This window comes from Pelobates fuscus, chromosome 5 (assembly GCF_036172605.1).
Source record: "Pelobates fuscus isolate aPelFus1 chromosome 5, aPelFus1.pri, whole genome shotgun sequence".
Classification (NCBI taxonomy): domain Eukaryota; kingdom Metazoa; phylum Chordata; class Amphibia; order Anura; family Pelobatidae; genus Pelobates; species Pelobates fuscus.
This window is the reverse complement of record NC_086321.1, coordinates 192827265-192851582: the sequence shown is the minus strand read 5'-3', so window position 1 is coordinate 192851582 and position 24318 is coordinate 192827265. Positions and strand designations below refer to the sequence as shown.

Genomic DNA, 24318 nt, shown 5'->3' with positions numbered 1-24318 from the left:
ATTAATTTCATGCATTTTCTTTTAATTTTTCAGAACTAGGCTTGTTTGTCATGAGCCCACCTCCTCTAATCGCAATCCCTCTTCTCAAGCTGTCAGAGCATATTCTCTCCCATCAAAGGGGTTAAATAGTAACATGAATCCCTCTGGAAGAATAAGCAATTGGTAAATAGACGACTTTAGGCAAAACAATACTTCATGTCATATAAAAACTGATTAAATAATTTAGAAGCACAATAAGCCCCGAACCATGATGTTTTTAAGGCACTGTAATACTGAGCTAAGAAATATTTTGTATCATATGTATTTAATTACTAGTCCTTTTCCATTTAGCCCCCAAATCTTCTCTTTCAAAACCTTGTTCTTTTTTTTTTTTTTTGTCTTGTTTGAGCCCGTCTTATGCTTATCCCAGTCAATGCTGAATTATTTTACAGTTGTCCCTTTTCTGTTTCCAATGGCAGCCTTTTGTTTCAGTGTTCTACTCTGTTGTATGCATTTATGCGTATGGCTGCGGAACATTCTATATTGTTATATGGAGTGACAATAATAGGGGATGGCTGAAAAATGGGGAAAGTTGAAAAAGCATGATTGTATTCTAAGAGAAACAGAGGATGCTATGATATAGAGGATTCTAAGATACCTCTGTAGGTCAATTAAAAAAAGTGAGGATTTAAAGTGAATCTCAAATTTAAGGCTGAAGAAGCAGAACTGGAAGCATATCTGAGTAAGATATTTTTTTCCAGTTTTACTATTTTAAACTTAAACTTGAAACTTGGCTTCTCACTTTAGCAAATAACCCTAAATGACTGAATGAGAACTATGGGAAGATTACACAGTGGAGAAAATGAAAAACATGGATCTGCAGTTATCCAGGCAGAGGGAAAAATACCTACCTTACAGAGTGTTCAAGCATATGTTTGTAACAGTCATTACATGCTGTTTAGTATAAGAGAAAATGTAGTGCATATTGAAGGAAGGCTACCCTCTCTTTTATACTGCATCCATTTACTTTGTGAACATAAGCCAACTTTCATTACTATACTGAACATATGTATCAAGAAATCTCATCAAATTCATTACCTATAACTATTTATTTTGAAACCACAGCAGAGTCATTTTTTTATGCTCATAAAAAATAAATAATTTGTTTAAAAAACAAAATGAACGGAAAATACAAAAAATAAAAAGGTATATACAAACAAGACTGTAAAGTGTTAAGGATGGCAGGTGATTGCTATTTCTGGTCAGACACAGCCATAAGCCCCGAGATATTAAGCTGTTTGCTATATTACCTGGATGATACATCAAACTATACAACATTCTTGGCTTTGTTCTGCAGACTTCAGCTAGCCAAACTTTGCAACAAGTCTGTAAAGCTTCGTGCACAGGTACACAGTGCTGAGACGCTACTTGCCATGGCTTTGAGTGCCGCAGGTGATGGATACAGGGCTGCTGCCTCCTTTGTTGCTAGAACTACTTCCTTAAGTGCTTGGCATAGTGCACTTCCTTCCCCTGCTAGTTTTGTTTGCAGCTGAGCACATCCTAGCAGCCTGCCGAGCGTGTCACCGATAAACACAAGCTTGTGGGCTGCAATCACCAATTGCTTTCCATGTCCCACAAACACACGGGGAGGCTGTGAGCTTGCACTGTTTAGGAAGGCACCAACACAGGATTGCAGAGTCTGCAGGTGGCCATTACTTTGAGTTGCATAAAACCGCAACAACTGCAAATCTTCCTCCGAGGGTTCTATGCTGGGGTTTGTCTGAAATGAAAAAAATCAGTTTAGCAAGTCAATGCTTTCATTCAATGGTAAATCTGCTTTGGTCCCCCTAACTTTTACAGCAATATGTTCCACTAAAGTCTGATTGTGTTAATGCTGGGAGCAATTTTATGGAAATCTTCATGGAATTTAATGTTCATACATTTACACTGTAGCAATAGAGTTAACTGTTATAATTAAAATATTTCCGTGCAAACATTTTCAACCAATAAATGTCCATAATGCAATCATAGGTGAATAAGGTAATAACAATTAGGTGAACCCTACCTCAGCACTTGTAAAGCTAAATCAACTTGGGCAAAACGTTAACATGGACTGTTTGATCTACGCATTGCACTAGTCAATCCTGCTTTCTAGTCTAGTGATGTATACTGATATTGTACCATTACATCCACACTAATAGCCATTTGCAGATTAATTGTATTTTGGAATTGAAGTAAACTATAGAGTCCTTAGGGGGTGCAGTGCTCAACAGGGCTTAGCTCAGTGGACTTTTCAGGCTACAGAGGAGGTGGCGGTAGGCACCCACGGGACCACAGGTAAATTGCCAAATGGTTTCACAATGCTGGGAATCAGGATTCTGGTGTTCTGAATTTTCATTTAATAAACCTTACTAACTTGTTGGATTAAACTTGTTGGTGCAAAAAAACCTGCCTTTAAAATTATAAAAAAATTATATATATATATATATATATATATATATATATATATATATATATATATATATATTTCATATTTCAATTAGTTGTGCCTGTGTGCAATTAAAATAGCAAACAAATAAAACAACACTGAGCAGAGGCAGGTTTAACCCCTTAAGGACACATGACAGAACTATTCCGTCATGATTCCCTTTTATTCCAGAAGTTGTGTCCTTAAGGGGTTAATGGATGAAGAGCAGCAACATTTCGGCTCCTAACAGAGCCTTTATCTTTGTTTGCTGCCATATTTTGGAGGCCCCGTCATCATTCTAAAACGTTTGTCTATCCCACTTTAGTTTTGTATACAATTAAAGTGTCACATGATCACAATATATATGCACCTGTTCCTCAAAAGGTCCATGACAGATCATGGCTTAATCAAACATCATAAACACCAGTAAGAAAGCAAACAAGTCTAAGATTATGGTCACCAATCAGGCTTGGATTATAAAATACATCTTTGAATATCCTCACCAGAACCAGTAAATGCGTTATTACAGACATGCAAAGAGTATTACACAACCACAAATGTGCCTCTAGAAGGGTATCTAACATAACTCAGTAACCTGGCAAGGAAGACAGTAGGCAGAGAAATCACTGAGATGCCAAGGGTGACTCTGAAGGACTTGGAAGAATCTCCAGATAAGATGGGAGAACACCCCCCAACCTCCCTATGGGACAACTATAACCTAGATGCCAAACAAACCTAGACAGCCATATGGATGACTGGTGAGAAAAAAACATCTTCTTCATGGTTAAGCATGTTGGTATTGTGTTGTAGGGATACTTTGCACTGCCAGAGACTTTAGAAATTATATGGATTAAGGGTAAGATGGATGAAGCAAAATACAGGTCATTTATAGAGTAAAACCTGTTTCAGTTTGCAATACACTTGAGAGGCTCACCTTTCAGCTGGATAATGACCCTAAATAATATCCAGACAAACCTAAACTACAATGACAAAGTCAAGAACCTAAATGTCTTAGACTGGCTAAGTTGAAGTCCAGACCTCAATCCACTCACAATCTGTAGAAAGATATAATTGCTATTCACTAACTATCACTATCCAAACTAATAAGGCGTAAGTTATTTTGATAAAATTAGTTGTCAAAAAATACAGATTAAAATAGTTTACAGCTGTGATTACTGCCAAAAATAATTCTACCAAGTTTTAATTTCAGTAAATCACTAAATATTGATTAGTGTTTCCTGGTCTAGTAGATCCTGCTCCTAGATCTAGTCTCGGCTGCACTCACCTCTTTCTCCTGTGAACATTTCTGCACTGTGTTTGTCTGTTTATCCCTGGGCTTTGGTACAGTCTGTGATGCAGCAGTTCCCTAGAAAAATAAGATGCACAAGATAACAATACTAGGTAATGGACAATGAATGCAAAGACAGATGCTATGTAAAACCACTGGATGGTGACAGGGTAAAATAAATGCTTACTAGATCAAGGAAAATCGCTGATGTAATAGGCTAGAGGACGCTTTAAATTAGTTGTATTAAAAAATACGGAAGAGCAACATTGGTATAGCATTTGAAGTATGTGGAAGAAATAACAAGGAACGTTGTAGCAGCAACTGAGGTGATGCAATATGGGGGCATGAAATGGGCAACACAAAAATAAATTGAAAAAAAAGGAAGTTAAAATAAATAACCAAAAAAAAAGAACTACGGTAATAGTGTATTACGTAGACTGAGAAGGAAAAAGCAGAAAAATCGTTCACTCACATTTTTTAGGATCTTAGGTTCAGCTCAAGTTGGAGCCGAACCTAAGCTCTAGAAAAGTGTGAGTGAACTTTTAAAGAAATATTTTTCTATCAATTTTTATGTAATACACTATTAGTTCTGTTTCTTCTTTTTTTTTTACATATACCTTCAAGGACACCTTAGGCGCTACACCTACCTTTTTCATTTTTTAACTGACAAAAGAGATTTGGTGATTAAGCTGCCTTTTGAACTGTATCAGTATTTTATAAGCGCTGAATTCCTTTCTGTTTTTATTCACAAAAATAAAATGATTAACTATTTTTATGAAGGAGATGTTAAAAATAAAAAGCTGTATCACGGGCAGTAAAAAAGGTGAAGAATGAAGAATTGTTTCTTTACCTGTAGATGAACATAATGATTGTCTCTGCACTGTATTCTTTCATATTCACTGTCAGCATTCTCTTCATGATCACTTGCAGGACAAATAAGAGTTGGTGGGGGTGGCAGAGGTCTATCCTGGATGCTGCCCTTACGGAAAGGGGCAGGGGATGCAGTGGGTAGAGCTGGAAGTGGGCGCCGAGAAAGACTCTCACTAGATGATAATCGTGGACGTGGGAAAAGGAGGCCAGCATTAGCACTAACCAGTTTAACAATACATCCGCTATGCTCCTGTACCAGTTTAATCAAAGACACCTCCATGCCTCCATCCACAAGTTCCCTTAAAGCATGCTCCAAATGCTCTAGGTGCCCAGAAAGTTCCCGATGAAGAGCAGGGTCTGAAGCCTGGCAGGATCGAAGAAGAACAACCTGCGCCAAGCCAAGAAAATCCTTCAGAGCTTCCATTCCCTGAGCTGATATCAGATGTTCTTGGCACCTGTCTATTGAGCCTTCCTCCGCCTTATCACTCACAGGTGTCACTGTCCGTTGCAGTTCTTGGTGCAGCAATCTCAAACCCTCCACTGTACAATTACCATCATTACGGGTATCCAAGCTGTGCAGAGATTGTATGCTAGACTCCCGACTTTCTCCAGAATCTGCAGAACGGGTGCTGCCTGTGCTGGAAATAGAAAGTCTGTGGGTATTGACTGGCTCTACTGTTTCTGGGACATGGCCTGAACTCAGGATATCTTCAGGAGCCTCGTACAAATTTTGCAGCCCTGACACCCGCTTTAGGTTGGAAGGTAGGGAGTAAACGCCTTCATCTTCATCATCCTCATCATGAGGAATGCAGTGTAATGCAGGAGGTACATCATAGATGTCCTCTGGAATTTCTTCAGACACAGGGGGCACCACAGCCACATCTTTCACTCGTAATGCTGGACTGTCATATATTTCAGAGGCTGAGAAAACATCTCGTTGCAGTGCAGAAGGTGTGTCATATACCTGTAGCAGAACAGGAAAGCATAACATAATTTTTATAGTGAAGTAAAAATCTTACAGTGTGCAAGTATAAGACAGCTACCAGTGGAAAAAGCAGAAGATGGAACTATGTAAGATTTGGGCCATGACAAAGATATGCACATTCAATACTGGCAGATTGTGCATTCTATAGTGCATGAAGTTTTACTCACAAGTGGAATACATAGGTATTCACAAGCTGTTGATGGCATAAAAGTGGTGGGAGGATCAGGAGGAACATTTGCAATATGGGTTGATGGTCATTAAAATGTCTTTTATTTTATTATACAGAATACCTGTAGACTGGAACATGATTAAACTGTCTGTGAAGACTGTGCATTTGGTCTTGTATGACTGCTGACATTTTCCAAGTGTCCTCACCTCCGTCAATTGTTGTGTAGATACTCCAACCAGACGTGGTGAGTTGTAAATTTCATCCTGAGCTTGGTTATGTGTAGGGGAAAGGCAAAGACGGGCTATGGAAGGAACCTGATATACCTAGGAAAAGAAAAGGAAATATGAATATCTTCACCATCATCTTAATATGACCCAAATATATCTTTATATCTATACCTAACCTCAGTGCCTGCCTGAGCTTGTGATGTATCCACACTGATTTGTGGCTCCTGACCCTGACTGTTAAGATCTCCACTGGCACCTAGAAGACGAGGAGCCTGGTATTCGTTTTCCTGTGAGGAGGTTTCTGGAAGAAGCCGTAATCGGTTCCCAGGGGCAATTCCCTGTTGTCCTCTTAAAGAACATCGCCACCATCCTCCTAGCGCAGGGGCATCTCGCTCTAGAACCAATATCACATCTCCTTTTCGGAAACTAAGCTCTTCAGGAGCTTCTGCTGCATTATCATACAGAGCCAGGGCCAGCTGTGCCTGCAGATACAATTCAAAAACAAAAATATTTAGGCTTTAAAGCTCACAATGTCTACTGCTGAAGTTGCGGTGGCAGACTTGTAAATCTAACAGTGTTCCAGATTTTATAGATATATAAAAACTAAACCACAGCGATTTCCATTATTCCTGACCGACAGGGTGTAGAAGAAGGAACTGAGAGATGTGATGTGTTGTTGATCCTACAAATGTTATTTCATACATTGTTTGAAGGCATGACAAGACTGTAAGCATCACTATTAAAATACTTGTATTCCTCCATTGATTTACATAACAATTACTGAGAGTCTGTTTGTGTAGCAGCATACTAACGGATGCCCAGTAATCATCCCCTATAAGTAAATGGGATGTTGTTATAGAACTTGAGAATTTTCCTCATGGTGCACATTTTAATGCATTATTTATAAAATGAATTGAGAATTAAATTGTCCACACAGGAGTGTTTCTTTAAGTTACTACTAGCCAGTTTGGTAGGAGTATTAATCCGGATTTGAATGGAGCACAGGACCATGTTTTATACCCCTACATTATAAGTTATCTTCCCAAAAGACGTATTGTCCCGCTACAGTTTGTAATGAATGCTGCCGCCAGACTGATTTTCAACTCCAGTCAGTCCTTACATTGGCTTCCTGTATCTTATAGGAGTCAATTTAAAGTGCTAACCCACACCTATAAAGCACTGAACAATTCTAGCCCCTCATATCTCCTCACAGACCCATAGGTATGCTCCTTCTCGGTCTCTCCGCTCTGCCCGTGACGTTCTCCTGTCCACTGCTCACACCCATACGGCCAACTCACGGGCAGCTCCCTTCCTATAGAATAGCCTGCCTAACTCCATCAGACTTTCCCCTAGTCTTCAATCGTTTAAGAAGTGCCTTAAAACCCATCTCTTTAGGAAAGCTTATGGCCTCCCAGAGTAACCTCTACCTCCCTTGCTCTCTCCTAAAGGACAGCACTCTACTCTCTCCTCCAGCCAGGTTCACTCACCCCTTATTTGTTCGCTATTTCCTGTCCTATTGTGTTTTATACCCCACCTCATATAGACTGTAAGCTTGTTTGAAATAGGGTCCTCTTCAACCTTTCGTTCCTGTAAGTTTTCTTGTAATTGTCCTATTTATAGTTAAATCCCCCCTCTCATAATATTGTAAAGTGCTACAGAATCTGTTGGCGCTATATAAATGGCAATAATAATAATATTACAGTACATTAAGTTGTCACTTGAGTCAGAGATTTTAATAACATGTGGCCCGTAAAAAGGCTGCGGCTACATAAAGAACCACACACTTTGGCAACCTTTGGTTCTCTCATTAGGGGAAACTTTGTTTTGCATAAGAAAAGAACCAGAATCTGCTGTTCTGTGATGAGTTCCTTAATAAATCATTTGTGTTACAAGAGTGCACCTGCAGGATTTTGTGTGCACATGTTTTGTGGAAATTCTGGCACCCAGGTCTGAAAACAGAGATGCAGTTCCAACAAATACAGTCTGTTTATAGTTCTGAAGTTTGTGAGTTCTACTCCACATCAAAGAGTTAATTTATGTGACATAAACTAAAAAACAAACATTGATAAAAAGTGAGAGACACACAAAACATAGAGAAAGACAGACCCACAAACATGCAGTTCAAAGCATTTAGTGATTACATTGTGGCACTGGACCCCTGGGGTCTGACTTTATGCCTTAATTTACTTCCTTTATATTGATACTAGGTGCAAATTTACTGACCAAAGTAACCTTTATCTACTAGACTGTAAAACAATTGTAGTGAATTAAGTCAAATCGCTAAATTTAGGATAAAAAGAGACAAGCTCTGACTACAGCTGAGTTGTTTATTTTTTCCAAATTAACGCTTTTTTGGGTTTTTTTTCCTGAATCCGACAATTTGCATTTTAATTCACTACAGTTAGGTGTTTAAAAAAACTCAGCGTGGGGGGGCGGGGCCGGGACCTGAAACGGAGCGGACGCCATTCTAGCGGGCTCCCACCTTGTAATCTAAAATCCGCCGAAATCTCGGAACCTACCTGCCATCCGAACCGGAGCACGTCGGAACAGTGTCCAGGCCCACATACCAAACCGGCAGATGCCTTTCAGGTACACTCCGAAGTCCGGGAGTGCAAAACGCAGGCCTAAGGCCTACCACGCGCCAAGCCTGCACGGCCTCGAGCAGCTACTCGGTGGGACGTACCTGCAGGGTGACTCCGATCCGGAAAGCGACTTCGATCCATACAGGCCGGAGACCCCTGAACCCATGGGGAAACGCTCGCAGAAGGCTCACATGGGCCCCGGTATGGCACAGGACATCGGAACCTTGCTCCAGAGGCCAGCACTGCCCAAAGCCACCACCGTGGCCCACACACCCTCCCTCTCACCGGCCCACTCATCAACCCAAACTGACTCAGCTCTCACAATGCCGGCAAAGACCGCAGCAATGGGAGACACTGATTTTGCCACTAAACAGGACCTACAAAACTGGGTCAAAGATATACAAAAAACACTGGCTGTGGATGTGGGACGCCTGAAAACCGACATGCACAATGTCAAAGAGCGCGTCCAAACCACGGAGCAAGACATCACGCACCTCACAGCCGGCATAGAGACCATTCAAGATGCCGTGCACCAACTGCAAACCTCACAGCACAGCCTAACTGTAAAAATGTCCGCCCTGGAGGACCGAGCCAGGCGAAATCACGTGAAAATAAGGGGTATTCCTACAGAAATTCAGGCCGCCGAACTGCCGCACTACGTCCGTAGACTCCTAACCACCATCTTACCACCGGCGGTTAATCGTAAATTCGGGCTGGACGGCGTATACAGACTCCCAACCTCATCCAGGATGCCTAACATGCCCACCAGAGATGTCATATTACGATGCGCCTCCACCCACGATAAAGCACAACTCCTGGCGGCAACCAGAGGTAAAACCCCCCTGACCTTTGAAACATCTCAGCTGTCGTTCTACCAAGATCTTACCAGGGCCACGCTACAGTGGCGAAAGACGTTATCCCACTTAACAAGCCATCTGCGCAACCAAGGAGTGCCCTACAGATGGGGACCACGAAGATCCCTGCTAATCCCTCACAATGAACTAACTCACACGATAACATCGAGCGAAGAGGCACCAGCACTCCTGAAAAATCTTGGCCTACCGGACTTACCTGTCACCCTGCCACCGGAGTCACAGCACGAAATAGGGGACCCAGCCACCAGCATGCCGTTCATCCCACGAGACAGGACACCGTTGAACACCCAAACTTGACAACAGCAGCCGGAGTGATCACAGGGACCAGCGTCACTCGGCCGACATTTCTGGGAATGGGACATCTCTTCATCCTCCCGCATTTTACTTTCGCCAGCGCAAAGGCCACTGGACTATGGGACTGATCGTTCTGTGTTTCTTTCCTGTTTTTCCTTTTCTGTCTTGATCCTAAGTTTACAGTTTAAGTATATAACTCCAGCCGTGAAAAGCACGGGATGGGACAAGGCCCTGGGAAAGGTACCAACACGCTAACGCTCCCCCACCCCCCGTCGCCCCCTTGGTTAGGGGTAATACACCACTGTATAACACCGTAGAACGCTACTCATGTAATAGGTCTCACTACCTGACCCTGATATAATACCCTGCAAGAAACATATCGTAACCACTAACCCTACTTGCAACCTCGCTAATAACAGGAGCCTAAACCTTGACGTGTAGGGAATTTACTATTACTGTTCATAAACCTTGTTAGAATCTAATGCTTAGCCCCTCAAATGGCTAACATCACCTCTCACGCGGCCAAGTTTACTGTAATTGTTCAGTCGATATACACCTTGTCTCCAACTGAGACGCTTATCCCCCCCCCCCTTTTTTTTTTTAACTATCTGGCAGATTGAAGGGCACAGGCCCGGCTACACTCTTCTAAGTTTTTTCTGTCATACCAAGGTGCACTAGTCTACCTCCAATCATGGACAGCACGTAACTAGACTTACTATTCCATGTTCCGGATTGATCTACGTAAGCTTTCCCCAGTTTTACATTTGCATCCTTCTCTTTAACCCCGATGATAACATCGCACAGTTTAAGGTTACATGTATAACTATGGCATACTGATTCTTTAAAAAAAATACGCTCCCCCTCCCTGGCAGATAGACTAACGGTATAGACTCTATGCCAATGTCTGTCTGCAGTATTGCCTGCATACCCTCTCCTCACTGGTCGAAACTAGCTTTGAAAGCTGGCGTTGGTAAAGCAATCCAGAGCTTTCCCAAAGAGAGGCAATTCACGCTCACAAAGGTGGGCTGGTGTCAGCGCAGGAACGGTTGTAGAGGAGGTGAGTATCCTGAAAAATGGATAAAGCTCCATTACAGAACATCGAAAACAACACTTTTTGGTTAGTGTTCAAGTGACTATTTATGTTTAAATACTGTAGGTGCTATTCAGGAACATATTATATTTTTAGGAGTCTCAGAACACATGTAGCCAGAATGTTTTAGAGCATTCTAAATTAGATAATTATATAGTTGCCAAAATTTTATTTTTCTACCAGCTGTAACTGTGAGGGGAAATGTGCTGCCTGTATAGCGTCTTCTATAATCAATATGCTGACAGAAGGAAATCAATCAACCATGGTGGTCCCTAAGAGATGTCCAAATAATTGACTGATTTCCTTTTTGGAACATGTGGATTCTGCATACTGCTGGGCAGCACTTTATAAGCAGCAGGTGCAGTTTATAGACAGAAACTGTAAACAGAATGTTTTACACAGCCTTGGCCATGGACCAGAGATATCACATATTTTTTTACATTCTTTATTTTTACTGTGCAATAGAGAACAGACGCTTTAGGTGACTAGAGGGTAGTAGTTCCACTTGAGCTCCATTGGACATTCGTTTCTATCTATGTATCCAGAGCAGTAGAATATAGCTTAAAGGGACACTATAGTCACCTGAACAACTTCAGCTTAATGAGGTTGTTCAGGTGACAACTATAGCTCCCTGCAGCCCTTCTCATGTAAACACTGTATTTTCTCTAAAAGCTAGGAACACCTCCAGTTACAGTCACTCAGAGTGAACCAGAGGGACCTCACACTTGATGGAGGCATAATATGCCTCCATCCACTCAGATCTGCTGTCAGCAGAGCACAGGGCATCACTGTGCACAGCATCCTGTGATTCAGTATCTCCTCCCTCTGCATGCAGACACTGAACTTTCCTCATAGAGATTCATTGATTCAATTCATCTCTATGAGGAGATGCTGATTGGCCAGGGCTGTGTTTGAATCATGCTGGCTCTGCCCCTGATCTGCCTCTTTGTCAGTCTCAGCCAAACCTATGGGGAAGCACTGTGATTGGATCAGGCTACCACTGTCAGCAGACATGCTTGTTTTTCTGAGTCTAACAGCATGCAGATTTACAGCTTCAGGCTTGAATACAGTAAGATTTTTACTATATTTATGGAGGCATGAGGGGCCCAGGGGGGCTAGATGGTGGTGTTAACACTATAGGGTCAGGAATACATGTTTGTGTTCCTGACCCTATAGTGATCCTTTAATTAATCCAACAGGGGTAGTGCCTATGTAGGTATAAGAGCAAATCTTAGATCTGAGATAGTCTTCCAATCAGGACATAGTAAGGTGCTACATAAAATTAAACTAAGCATATATTAAGCATAGGAAACAAAACTAATACAATTAATAAGGACAGTTAACTAATATCATTTAGCTAGAAATGGTGATAGCTTATAAGGATCAGGCTTTATTAACATATGGTTTGAGCATAGTTTTAACCACTGATCAACAGAGAGCATAGTTACTGCCCAGCTATGGTTTATCACTGGTGGGTGGATTGCCAGGCCATTACAGGTAGGGCACACGGTATGGGGCATAATAGGGGCAAAGTAGCTTCGTGTACCACATGCATTCAGGCTTTTGTTTCTGGGTTTACCCAACCCCAACACTTGCCACAAGTGTCCCATATCTGGACTGAGTCCCAGAGGTCCGTGCTCGGCCCCTTTGCTGGCCCCAGGCCACTTGAACAGCCCGTGTGCAGTTCCCACTGCCCTAAATACTCTTGGTCCCGGGAGCAGGATCTCGGAAGGCCGTGGTTATAGGATAGCAGTGTTGAATCATCCACGAGGGTGTGGGAGAGGCAATGGGATTATCTCCCGCAAGGGTTTCAGCCTGGGATTGCAAGAGCGGGTCTTGGACCGTGCGGGACTCAGAAGTGTGGAAGGAGGTTGAGACCCTTTTCCCTGTTTCGTTCGATGCGTAGTGACCAACACGTTGCGCTTAGCTTTGGGAGGTAAGTGTTGTGGTAGGCTTACTTCTCTTTGCCTCTACTCAAGCGTGTGACAAAAGACCACGAAGATGGCATCTAGTCGCACCAAAGTAGTCTCCATCAGGCCTTGTAGTGTGGTAGGTGTCGTCTGCCATTTTGGCTACAGTAAGGGGACAAGATTTACACCGCAAGATTGTGAGCTAAGTCGCAGGTCCACCAGTGACAGGTGAGTAGAGTCTGGATGCTGGGGCCTGGATAACCTCCGCCAATAGGAGGGGGGGGGGGGGGAGAATCAGGAGTCCTGCTGACGTGCACGTGTTCCAGCAGATAAGCCAGTCAGGAGATCGGCCGTGTCTCCCACACTCGCTCCCACAGGTAGGCAGCAATAGTGTTTGAGGCGCCGGGTCGCTCGTCAGGAAGCCAAAAAGAGTCAGGGTGTAACAGGATTGTATGATTTTCGACTCCCGCTTAGATATAGTAGAGGTTGTTCAGGTAAATTCAAGATTAAAGCCCTATATTGGGTATCTCTCATGGAGCACACTGTGTATGCGACCAGTCAGTTCAGCAGCCAGGCCCCGTCCTGAGATATCACACATTTATTGACCACAGAAACCAAAACTGGAGCACCAATCTGACTTTGTAATATACTGCTAAATCTAGGGATGAACAACAATTAAGGACAGGGATAACCACATCCCTTAATTTACATTCACACTCACAAAGTAACATGTTTAGTCTGGTGGCACAGGCAAATATCTTTTAGAATAATCAACTCACAGACAGGAATACAAAAACAGTGTATTACCCACTGGAAGATGTCTGCACTGGATTTCCATAAGCAAGAACAGAAGAACTATACCATGGATCTGTGCAGCACTCATTGAAAACAACTCTCTTAGAGCCCTAAGGTAAGAGTGACCTGCTTTGACAGGAGCTGAAACCTGCGCATACATCATGTTCAAACTACTATCAAAAAATAACCTGAAATGAGCACAGACCAACACAGCAGTTGGTCGAATCCTACTAATTATAGAGGATGAATCAAATCCGGCCACGCAGTTCAACAGTGCCCCGAACCTACAATCATATCTTCTCTCAAGTCTGGGCTTATTTTGAGTAAATTATAGCATATCCACGTGGCACATGAACAAAGGAAGAAACAGACCTGTCTGTTAGCCCCATACTGAGTGGAACTCCAATTCAATGTTCCCAGATGAAGTCCCCCAATACATCTCACTGTTTAGTTAATAGTCCCCACACATAATCATATAATCCCTACATGTTTACGATTTCTCTGTGGACTCTGATTTTGCACAAGAATAGCATACCAGCTACTATTGACAAGTAAGTCCTGCCTTCAGTCTCTCACCTTTGATGTGCACTGTGAATTGTAAACAGTCAGGCAGGAATATCAGATAAACTTCCTGAAAGCTTTCACATATTTTAGCACAAGGTCACAAAGTGGGCTGGATTCCATGCAAGTAATAAACAATGGCAAACTTGTTTTTTTTTGTTTGCAAATTAAAGGATTCCTTTTAAAAATAATACTTGGTTTTCTGCATTCCTTGAATTCAATTCTAAGCAAAACATATATGTTACATTAAACTCCAGCAAAATAATATTTGTTTAGAGATTCATACACATATTTTTCAATACACCAAATGATGCACATGAATTATCTTACTGGCACATTCCTTAATTGCCACATGTGTTTAAAGTGACCCTTTAAAATTATAATTTACAATAAGAAAATAATCAACTTCACACCTTCAGTACTCTTCCAGTGTCAGAGGGGGTCTCCCTTTGCACTGAATAAGGCACTGCTACAGTAACCAATTGTCTGTGGGCAGTAGCCTGCCTCATGAATAGCCTGTTTAAAACAATGGAGATTCACTGAAAGAGCAAGTGGAGCAAATTTTGTGCCAGACAAAACCCAGTAGTTAAAAGCAATTGGGATTGACCTTTACATTAGAAAAATAAATAAAAGTATTTTAACCAGGCAGGGACCTTTATAAACAGTAACATCATGTTACATTATACTCCCAGCCTCGCAATGCCATAGGGATAAACAACTGCATTCAGAGTATTTCATACAGTCTGGCACCTCCACGCAAAGAACCTAAAACAGCAGGAGGGAAGTGCATTCACCCTGGGACATTTACATATAAAGGTTTAGTGACAACTCTCAGAGAGGGGCCTTTATAAACAGGATGGTACCAGCAAACCCTTTTCTAAAACAAATAGACAATTAACAATCAAAATAGATTTCTGTTCAGTGACATTTATCACCTAAATTTAAAAGAGCAAACAGTACAATCCAGGAACAAACACTACAAACCTAATAACCAAACAAAGAAACACCACCAATTGGGATACACTCAAATTGTGATATACACTACAAGCCAGAAAAGCTCACATCAATGGAGAGATATCACAAATCCCAGACAGGTACTAAAACTAAAAACATCACAAAACAGACAGTCAGGCCAATGAATCCTGAGTTATCAGAGGGAGATGTCTTAGACTAGTTAATTTTAATCCAACAGAAATACCTGTCAACCAAAAAAATGCACATCATCATCAAAATCCTTAGATATCTGTGGCTGGAAAAAGATGCCGAGGCAAACAAAGCTCTGATGTTCTCTTGAAATTCCCGATTATATATGACTATACACAAGCAGGCCTTTTACTGCATCTCCATTTCTTTGTCTCTGAGGTGAAACTATGTCTTTAGGGAAGCTTATAAAAAGCATTCTCCTCACCCTGCCCTGTCTCTCTCCCATTATGCAGAAAATACTTGTCCCCTTAAGAGAGCAGAACATGTGGCGGTGACATCATCCCTGAAACAGAATAAAGAGACAGGGAGCAGTTTGTCAGTGTGCACAGTACAAATCTGTTTAACTGTATGCAGAGAAAATATCTGCCTACAAGTCCCATTATGCTGAGAAATCATCACATAAGAAAAGGTGTGTGGTGTTCAAACTGGAGGGCTACACATGGGCCATCCTCGATCCATGGAATATTTTATAAATCAAGTAATCTAAATAAACAGTAAATAACATTGTCAAAAACACTATGGCCTTCTCTTCCACCTAATGTGCTACAGCAGGGGTGCACAAAAGGTAGATCCCGAGATATTGCAGAACTACAACTCCCATGATGCTATGCATGTCTTTAGAATGCCTTTAAAATGACAAAGCATTAGGGAAGCTGTAGTTTAAAACATCACCTTTTGGGCACCACTGTGCTACACGATATCTTCTGCACCTCTCTCCAACTTCATCTCACTCAAATATACGGTACCCTGTTTTGGGGAAGTAGTTATACTTCCTGCATTAACCTGCTTAGACATCAATCATGTTACCATTCTCATCAAGTTTTATCCACTGTGCAACCTGAAAAATGGCCCTAAATCTACTGTGCCATAGACTATATCACATGGTGGACTGTCCTGTATACCAACACAACTCCTGGTTTTATCTGTACAAGTGTACTAATGCCCATTGCTCTAATATGCTCATTCACCAATGGTATTGTAAAGTGTTTATGTGTCTCTACCGCTAATGCACTAATGTTTTTCCTTCTAATTGCCCTGAACCACAACACTTTCACCACCATTAGTACATTTATTATACTCACGTAACTACTGCACTAATTCAGTCCTCTAATAAATAACACATAAACCTCCCATACCTTAAAGCCAGCAGTACAAACGCCTAATCAGGTCTATTCACCACAAATTCATCAATCATATTTCAGCACTACTGACGGGTAAGCACTCATAACGCTACCTTTAGAATGTTGAGCAACACTGCAATTTTGCTTAGTTCTGAGTGTCACTGCTGTGGTTATAAAGGATGGGGAGAACAAGGGGTTAAAAAGGTAAATACACTCAAGATCATTTGGACTGTATTTCCATCATTCTCAGCCAGTTATATTCTGATTGTGAGTCATGGGACTAAGCCATCATCATTCCAGTTTCCATTCAGATGCAGTAGGTACAAAAAAATGCCCTCCTCTGCTCAAAGGAAGTGGCAATAAATTATAGGTTATACTGCACAACTCTACTCTGTAAAAATACACCATAATGAAAGATGCTATATTGGTACTCCACACGTTTGTAGACAAAGCCAATATTTTTAAGTCAACACTTCTTTGATTTACGCACCACACACAATTGTATTTTACTCTGCCATCCACGCAGAAATAAGGCCAAGAAAATATAATTTCCATCTTGAGAGTCTGCTATAATAGAACAGGAAGTAATGGACATGTGTAGACAGAGCTGAACAGGCAACAACCACTCTGCTGCTGGCTGAAAAAGTGTGTAGTCTGGGGAATACCCTAAATCTGCTAATTGTACACTTTTGTCGCCTGCTAATGGTATATTGTGGTGTGTCACAGAGGGAAGCATGTGGAGTGCCTAAGACTATCCACCTCAATGAGAGGATTTCGAATACCATATCATACAGTATTTGAAATGCCCCTAGAGACAATAAGTAGCAGGAGGCAGGTGCAGTTCTGCAGGAATTCCTGGCATGCATTAAAATGGATGCCACATGCACAAAAACTAAAACTGGTGCGTGACTTGAAATGTGTAAAGTGAGATCTGGGGCCTTTCATCTATTAATATACACTGCAGTTATGATGAGCCTCATTTACATGCTGACAGAAACTCTATACACATTCTCTAAACTATGAATTGTGCTGAATTGAAAACGCATGCCACATAGCACAGATCCCATAACAGTCATTCCTAACCTTCGACGCTGCAGCTGTTATGAACTACATTCCCCATCTTACTCAGCCAGCTGAATGGCCAGCACTAGCAAAGAAATAAACCTATCTAAGGAGGCTCCATCTGACTGTCTTCTATTGTTATGTGGTAAAGCATTATAAAATGGTGGCAGATAATATGCAATATTAACCATGATGCTGCTATTAGCAACCATAACATGAGTTTGTTGAAATAATGAACAGGAGCTGTAAGTGCTTGCCAATGTATTGGAAATATTATTATTCATTTGCCATGGCTAATCTTTTTTTTTGTTCAGTTGAGCCAAATCATCAAATCAAAGCATCATGTCAGATTCATTCATGTAAACTGGGTGATGCAGTTTGAGAAAAATATACAGACACATTGGATTTTATCAACTAAAATGTGAAACGAATTTCTAAAATTAGGCCATAAAAACAAGTGGTAAAAATTATTCAACTCAGTAATTTTTCTAATTATGAATAGTATGGCCTACGTTTTAAATTCTAGACTTAACACTCACCTTGCCCAGTTTGAGCACTTTAATTACCAACTACACAATTTAACAGCTCAATGTCAAGAGATAAGGCAGTGAGGAAGGACACAGAGTGAATAGGGGATCAATTGTTATGAATTGTGTGGTATGCATTTACACGAAATGGCACAGTATAAACATGCAAACAAACAGTAGTCACTTACTGGCATTGCGTCCTCTTTGCCGTCACTCACATGCCATGGAGGAGGGAGGAACAGTGAGATAGAGAGTAGCCAATGTGAATTTGCACACCCTGGCACCTAGAAGGCTATAGCAAAATACAGAAATCATAAACAGCACATTGTGAAAAGTAACACTAATGTAACAATGACAGAGTGGCAAAACAAACACACAGAAGAAAAACACAGGGACAGGTGACCATGAAATTACTTCCTTAGACAATCAGAAAACACTGTCATGGAAAAAAAATTAACAAATGTATCTGCAAATAATTCATAAATTTTACAGAATGAGAGATTAAAGGCAGTAAGGTAAGGAAAGCAACATGGGGATGACTGGTAGAACAGGTCATGGCTAAGAACTAGTGTGAATAAAAGGTGTGTATATATATATAAACGCAGCCGTTCTAGAACTATAATAATGTAATTTTCATGCTGCTTTGCCAGCCTACCGTTTGGAAAAGGATCTTGGGAGTTGAAGTTGTACATCAGCTGGGGATCTACCTTTTTAGAAACCCTTGGGCAAAAACCTGTCTAAGTCTACTGGGGAAGAGTGATAAAGGGCCCCTAAAGAGGGGTGGAGGATAGAGAGAAAGTGCCAGTGGACACTAAGGAGAGTGGGTATCTCACCCCAATGAGAGAGTTCAGAAGTCCTGTGTCACCTCGGATCCCGTCCTGTCCTCCAGACTACAGCCAGAGAGAAGGGGAGGAGAGAAAGGGGAAGGAGAGAACACAAAGGTGGGGGAGAGAGGAGGAAGGGAATGGTGGAGGGAGGAGCTGGTGGAGAAGGAGAGAAGGTAGAGGAGAGAAATAGGAGCTGGGTGTCCCACCCGTCCAATTGTAGGAAAGCCATGCTGGGTGGAGACTGTCTGGGGGGAAAGCTGGGTGGGGGGGGCACTGCAAACAGTGATTAACTCATTATCTGCTGCCCAGATCTGCACAATTTGATTACTGCTGCTCCCATAACAATCAGCCCTTTTACACACTGTACTGTAATTATTAACCCCATGCTGCCTGGTTTACAGGGCTAGTGGTTCCTTTCATATATTGTTGTTTTTTCACAGGGGGGTGTAAATAACACTTTGCCCAGCCCTTATTAGCACCCACGTGCTGTTACCTTTGCATTTAAAAAATAAGTACATGGTAAATAAATACATCCCGCCACTACCAAGTAATGGTAACCTGCCATGTTGGGCATTCACCCTTTCATTGTCAGAAGGTCCTTGAGACACTGTGACTAGCCCTATTCCCATTTAATGTGAGCACAGTGAATAAGGGGTTAATGTACTCTGTGTTAGTGAGACACGCAGAGCTGTCATTACACTATACAGAGAGACTAGCACCACTCCTTAACTCCTTCCATGCTGCTGTCTTTTATGAATATGTTATTATGAATTTTATTTGCGTGGGAACAGAAGGACTTTTGTTTGTAGGGACAGTCAGAACCAGCCACCCCCTCTCTCTGCATCCACACACAGGGGGGCCTCTGTCCTCTCTGATCCATCCCCCATTACATACTCAGAAACTGTCAAATACATGTCCTTGGCTACACAGATTGAATAGGAGTGTACTGTAAATGAATGGTTTAAAAAAAAAAAAAAAAAAAAAAGATTTTTTTGTAATATTACCAAAAATATATTTAAAAAAATTACAAAAAAGTAATGTCATTTTTACATACACAGTGTTCTATGAAAAATTTAGTCCTCCATTCCACAATTTACTAACGCTATTAAAATACCACAAATTTTTTTAGTCTTTTTATTTTTACATACAGTGTTCTACGAAAAGTCCTTCCGCAGTTTACCACCTCTATTAAATTACTTGTTTTTTTTTTTTTTTTTTTTTTAAATGCTGCTCGACATTATAGCAAAACTTAAAAGGTGCGGCATTTAGTAGAGCTATGTACTCCGCACTGTAATCTATAATTCATTAAAAACAGCTACAGAGATATTACCCTATCTCTCCTCTACACTAGAATGACTGTAAATCCCATCATTTTCAAATAGGCTCTGCCCCATGAGTGCAGTTTTGCTGAAGAAAAAACATAAAAAATGCCACCATCATGAGTGGCGCTGTAATAATCCTGCTCTCAGCTTGCTACATGCGCCATTATGACAGCACTGTTTTGAAAACATTCCAACTAACTATGGTGGTATATCTGAGGCTTGCTGAGGGCATGCTTCAATAAAATAGATTTAATTACTGTTACAAGATTTACAATTTTTAATTACAATTATTCCAAAAGCACTGCCTAAGACTACCTATAATTTTAATGTATAATAGGGTTTTAAATTAACACTACGGTGTTAAACTAACTATTTAGGTGACTGGCCTCTCCAATCACAGTAAAAATGTGTTTAAATTTCAGCCAATCCAGTGCTTTCCCATAGGAAAACATTGGAAGGCTATTGCGCATGTGCAGCTAAACACTGTACTGCGCCAATCAGCATCACCTCATAGAGATGCATTGAATCAATGTAATTTGGGAAACTGACATACTTATCTTGTAATATTTGAGTTTCCCAGGATTAACCATAAAGTGACCCTAAGCAGTGATGGCCCAGTTGTTAAACATGGGGCCTGGAACCATGAATTTGCTTGATCCCTATGGTACCATCCCAATTAAACAATGATGGGGGCAGAGGGGGGAGAGCAAATGGTAATCTGCATAGGGCCCTGTGATCTCAATCCTTTTCTGACCAATAGTGTTAAAATGTAACTTAATTATGATTGCCTAAATTGTGAACAAAAAACAAAAGCACAGTGTTATATATTCTGCCTCTGAGTAAGGATGAAGACGAAAGGGCAGGGCCATGTTTTTATATTGTAATTCCATGGGCCTATATCTGGCTCCTTATGACTTTATAGTACACATAAATATTTTTTTTTACAAATAGGTGTCTATATACAGAAAGTGCGTTTGTTTGTTTGTTTCATAGTGAAAATGCCCAGGACTTATTTTATTTACTAAACTATAAATTATGGGTTAGCTGTCAATCCTTTAGGCCAACATAGATTATTTTGTATAGCTTGATTATTTAGCCTATAGGTTGATAATTCTCTTCACTTCACCGAGTGTACATTGAATAGTCCTCCATGTTCTTCACAGGGATACAAAACACCAAATGTAGCTTTTATTTCATTTTGACTCTTACCTATATGTTAAATCACTGCAATTCACTAGCTCTATAATGAATCCCCCCACTCTTTGTTAAAGGTTCAATTAACAGCAGGAGAGGATGTTCAGTGTAGCAGAGCATTCTGCCTGGTGTGCATCTTATAGTATTCTAGTTAGTGGCATGTATAGAGAGCATTGATATTATTATTATATTTATTGTTTTTTTTATTTTTTTTTTACGTGTAAATTAATCTAATAAACAAACTCTTACCAAATTGCATTTATAAATCCATCTAGAAGTAAACAATTTTCTATATCCCAAGTCAAACATTGTTGTAATTTGGGCATCTAATATCATTGTAAACTCTAATTCCATAAATGATAGAAATGGTATTGTCAAATTAGGTCGATTTGTTAAAAAAAACCTCTGCAAGGTAGTAAATAATAATAAATTAAAATACAGAAAGACAATCACAGCCATCCATACAGAATACATTATAAAGATAAAAATATACAAAGAAATCAAAGCATTTGTACGGACATACATACAAAAACATGTACGAATGATGTATTTGTCTGTCTGTCTGTCCTATCCATATAAGTATATATGTGTATATCATATCCATTGCTATTTCTTCATGTCTCTTTTTCCCTTTCCTTTCTCCCCCCCTTCTCTCTCTCTCTCTCTCCATCCCTCCTCCTCTTCTCCCCTCTTCCTGTAACGCAATCTCGATCAGCTGCAACTTCAGATTCAGCTCATCCTCTTCATCAACACAGACACGGGTAAATTATTTTATTTTATCTCCCCACAAATAATATTCTCATACAGTAACAATACTCAAAATACATGAAATTCGTCACATGCTGCTTTACACTCTGCACATCTCTCTGCTTCATCCACTATCTCTCTCTCCATCAGAAAGTTTCCACAAAGTATTGCATAGTAACTCACAGCCTGTTTCAATGTATGATTTGTATTTCTAGCTTTGTGTTACCCACCAGTCTCTCCATCCATTCCCTCCCCCGTCTTGTAGTCCCTGCCAGGGCATGAGTGAACAAGAAGAACCCACCAGCTGTGGTGGCAATATTTTGGACAATGAGTTTCTCAAGTCATTGAAAGGACGAATTCTTCTCATGGAGCTGGTAGGTAACATTATAACATCTCTCACTTACCTGTCCCTTTTTGAGACACCCATTACCCCACTGTTAGCACTACAGCAATACATTGCAACTACTGTACATGGAGTGCCTTGAGCATCCTTCCATCACAAACTTTATTATTTCCCTCCAGGGGTCTGCCTGGAATCATTGTCCCTTGTTAATAATAACAAAGAGACACCCCCTCTCATTCTGTCCTCAGGTCACACTAAGCTTATCACTCCCAAAACTTACCAGTCCTCTGCAGGAGAAATATCAGAACAGCATTCTCAACCTTTTTTTTTTTTCCATCAAAGACCTCTATTAGCTGATTATAGTAAGCGAAGTACCCCAGTCAATATTATATGGGAAAAGTAGGAACTGTTTTCTACATCCAAAATAATGGAGAGAAAGCATCACAAGAAACATCACAGAGGTACATAGGCAAAGACTGAGGAACCATGATTTAAGCTAGTGGCATCATCTCAAACACACAAAGGCATCTAGTGTCACTCTTCAGATCTTATGTTTCACTGTTTAAGAAAGTTAGGATAAACAAAACATATTAAAAGAGAGGGTTATCGCATTCTACTAATATATAATTTTTTTCTGCATAAATACTGTATTGGGCTGAGATAATTATGGCCTGTCCCCCCAGGTTTTATTTGGTTCCTTTGCCTTGTGTTTTCTATGTCCATGGATAAATTGAGTTGTAATGGATTTAGAAAACCATATTGATTTCTAGAGGATATAGTGGATACATAAAAGTAAACCTTGTATTTTGAAAAAATAATGCCATCAAGTGGTTCTTGAGGCATCACAAGAAGCCACAAGACCCTAGGTCTCAGAGCCCTGATATAGCATTATTTTTCCATAGTGCATGTTTAATGTATATATATATATTATTTTTTAAATTATATATATATACATTGATCAGCCACAACATTAAAACCACCGACAGGTAACTAACACTGTTGATATGTTCATATGGTTTTAATGTTTCTATATTTTGCATCTCTATATAAAGCTGTCTAATGGCTATTTATAGCGTATATTTTATTTAAAAAAAGGAGGAGAAAAGAGAGAAAGTAAGAGAAAATGGAAAAGAAAAGCGGAAAATATTCAGCTCTATAGCAGGGCACCATCTGTTAGGATTTATAGATCTCGGCACAGTATAACTTTATGTTTGTGTGTTTTTATGTTTACATTGTTTGTCATAGACAGTGAATAACTATGTAAGGTCCTCTCAAGTCGTAGTGAAGACACTAATTAACTTATAAATAAGGTGATAATTAAGGGAAATAAATTAAAATTTGGTATCTTAGAGCGCTAGAACTGTCGGAATGTATTTATGGTTGTACTGTCTTTTGATTATATTTTTAAATGTAAGTCTTTTATTGTCTATTGTGATAAATTTTCGAAAAATAATAAAAAAATAATGAAATGGAAAAAAAAAACACTGACAGGTGAAGTGAATAACATTGATTATATCGTTACAATTGCACCTGTCATGGGTTGGGATATATTAGGCAGCAAGTGAACATCAGTTCTTGCATTTCATGTGTTGGAAGTAGTAAAAATGGGCCAGCCAAAAGATTTGAGTGACTTTGGCAAGAGCCAAATAGTGATGGCTAGACGACCGGGTGATAGCATCTCTATAAGGGCAAATCTGGTGGGGTGTTCCCGGTATGCAGTGTTTAGTACCAACAAAAAGTGGTGTAAGGAAGGACAACCAGTGAACTGATCAAGGTTATGGGCACCCAAGGCTCATTAATGCACATGGGCAGCAAAGGCTAGCCTATCTGGCCCGATCACACAATAGAACCAGTGTAGCTCAAATTGCAGACAAGCATAT

At 40.4% G+C, this 24318-nt stretch overlaps 2 protein-coding genes across 6 annotated transcripts in view; one reads left to right on the top strand and one right to left on the bottom strand.

Annotated features, from left to right (window-relative positions):
* Positions 1–1069: 1069 nt before the first annotated feature.
* EFS (embryonal Fyn-associated substrate) lies at positions 1070–19024 on the bottom strand. 4 transcript variants are annotated; one of them, XM_063454893.1, is made up of 8 exons: positions 18839–19024; positions 18194–18297; positions 14506–14608; positions 6174–6467; positions 5965–6081; positions 4585–5568; positions 3732–3812; positions 1070–1759 (listed from the first exon to the last, which is right to left on the bottom strand). In XM_063454893.1, exons 3-8 carry the CDS (start codon positions 14599–14601, stop codon positions 1340–1342), a joined length of 1992 nt encoding a protein of 663 aa, XP_063310963.1. In that variant the 5' UTR covers positions 14602–14608; positions 18194–18297; positions 18839–19024; the 3' UTR covers positions 1070–1339. The 4 variants fall into 4 exon arrangements, with proteins under 4 accessions (XP_063310963.1, XP_063310961.1, XP_063310964.1 ...); XM_063454891.1 differs by having other exon boundaries at positions 6162–6467; positions 18839–19023; XM_063454894.1 differs by lacking the exon at positions 14506–14608 and having other exon boundaries at positions 6162–6467; positions 18839–19021.
* Positions 19025–22034: 3010 nt separating this feature from the next.
* Positions 22035–24318, top strand: part of CMTM5 (CKLF like MARVEL transmembrane domain containing 5) — a 29974-nt gene continuing 27690 nt past the window's right edge. Inside the window, exons 1-2 of one of the 2 annotated variants that reach the window (XM_063457148.1) lie at positions 22035–22109; positions 22361–22469. In XM_063457148.1, the coding sequence (XP_063313218.1) occupies positions 22374–22469 (96 nt within the window). In that variant the 5' untranslated portion in view covers positions 22035–22109; positions 22361–22373. Of the gene's footprint in view, positions 22110–22310; positions 22470–24318 lie in introns of both variants that reach the window. The other variant, XM_063457147.1, reaches the window with a different exon arrangement.

Bases quoted from the DNA above. Each gene is read 5' to 3' on its own strand.
- EFS (XM_063454891.1), bottom strand. From the start codon at position 14,601: ATGAGGCAGGCTACTGCCCACAGACAATTGGTTACTGTAGCAGTGCCT. The intron at 3,813-4,584 runs GTAAAGAAACAA...TTATTTTTCTAG, and splicing joins ATCATTATGTTCATCTACAG to GGAACTGCTGCATCACAGAC. The intron at 1,760-3,731 runs GTGAGTGCAGCC...TTTTCATTTCAG, and splicing joins AATGTTCACAGGAGAAAGAG to ACAAACCCCAGCATAGAACC.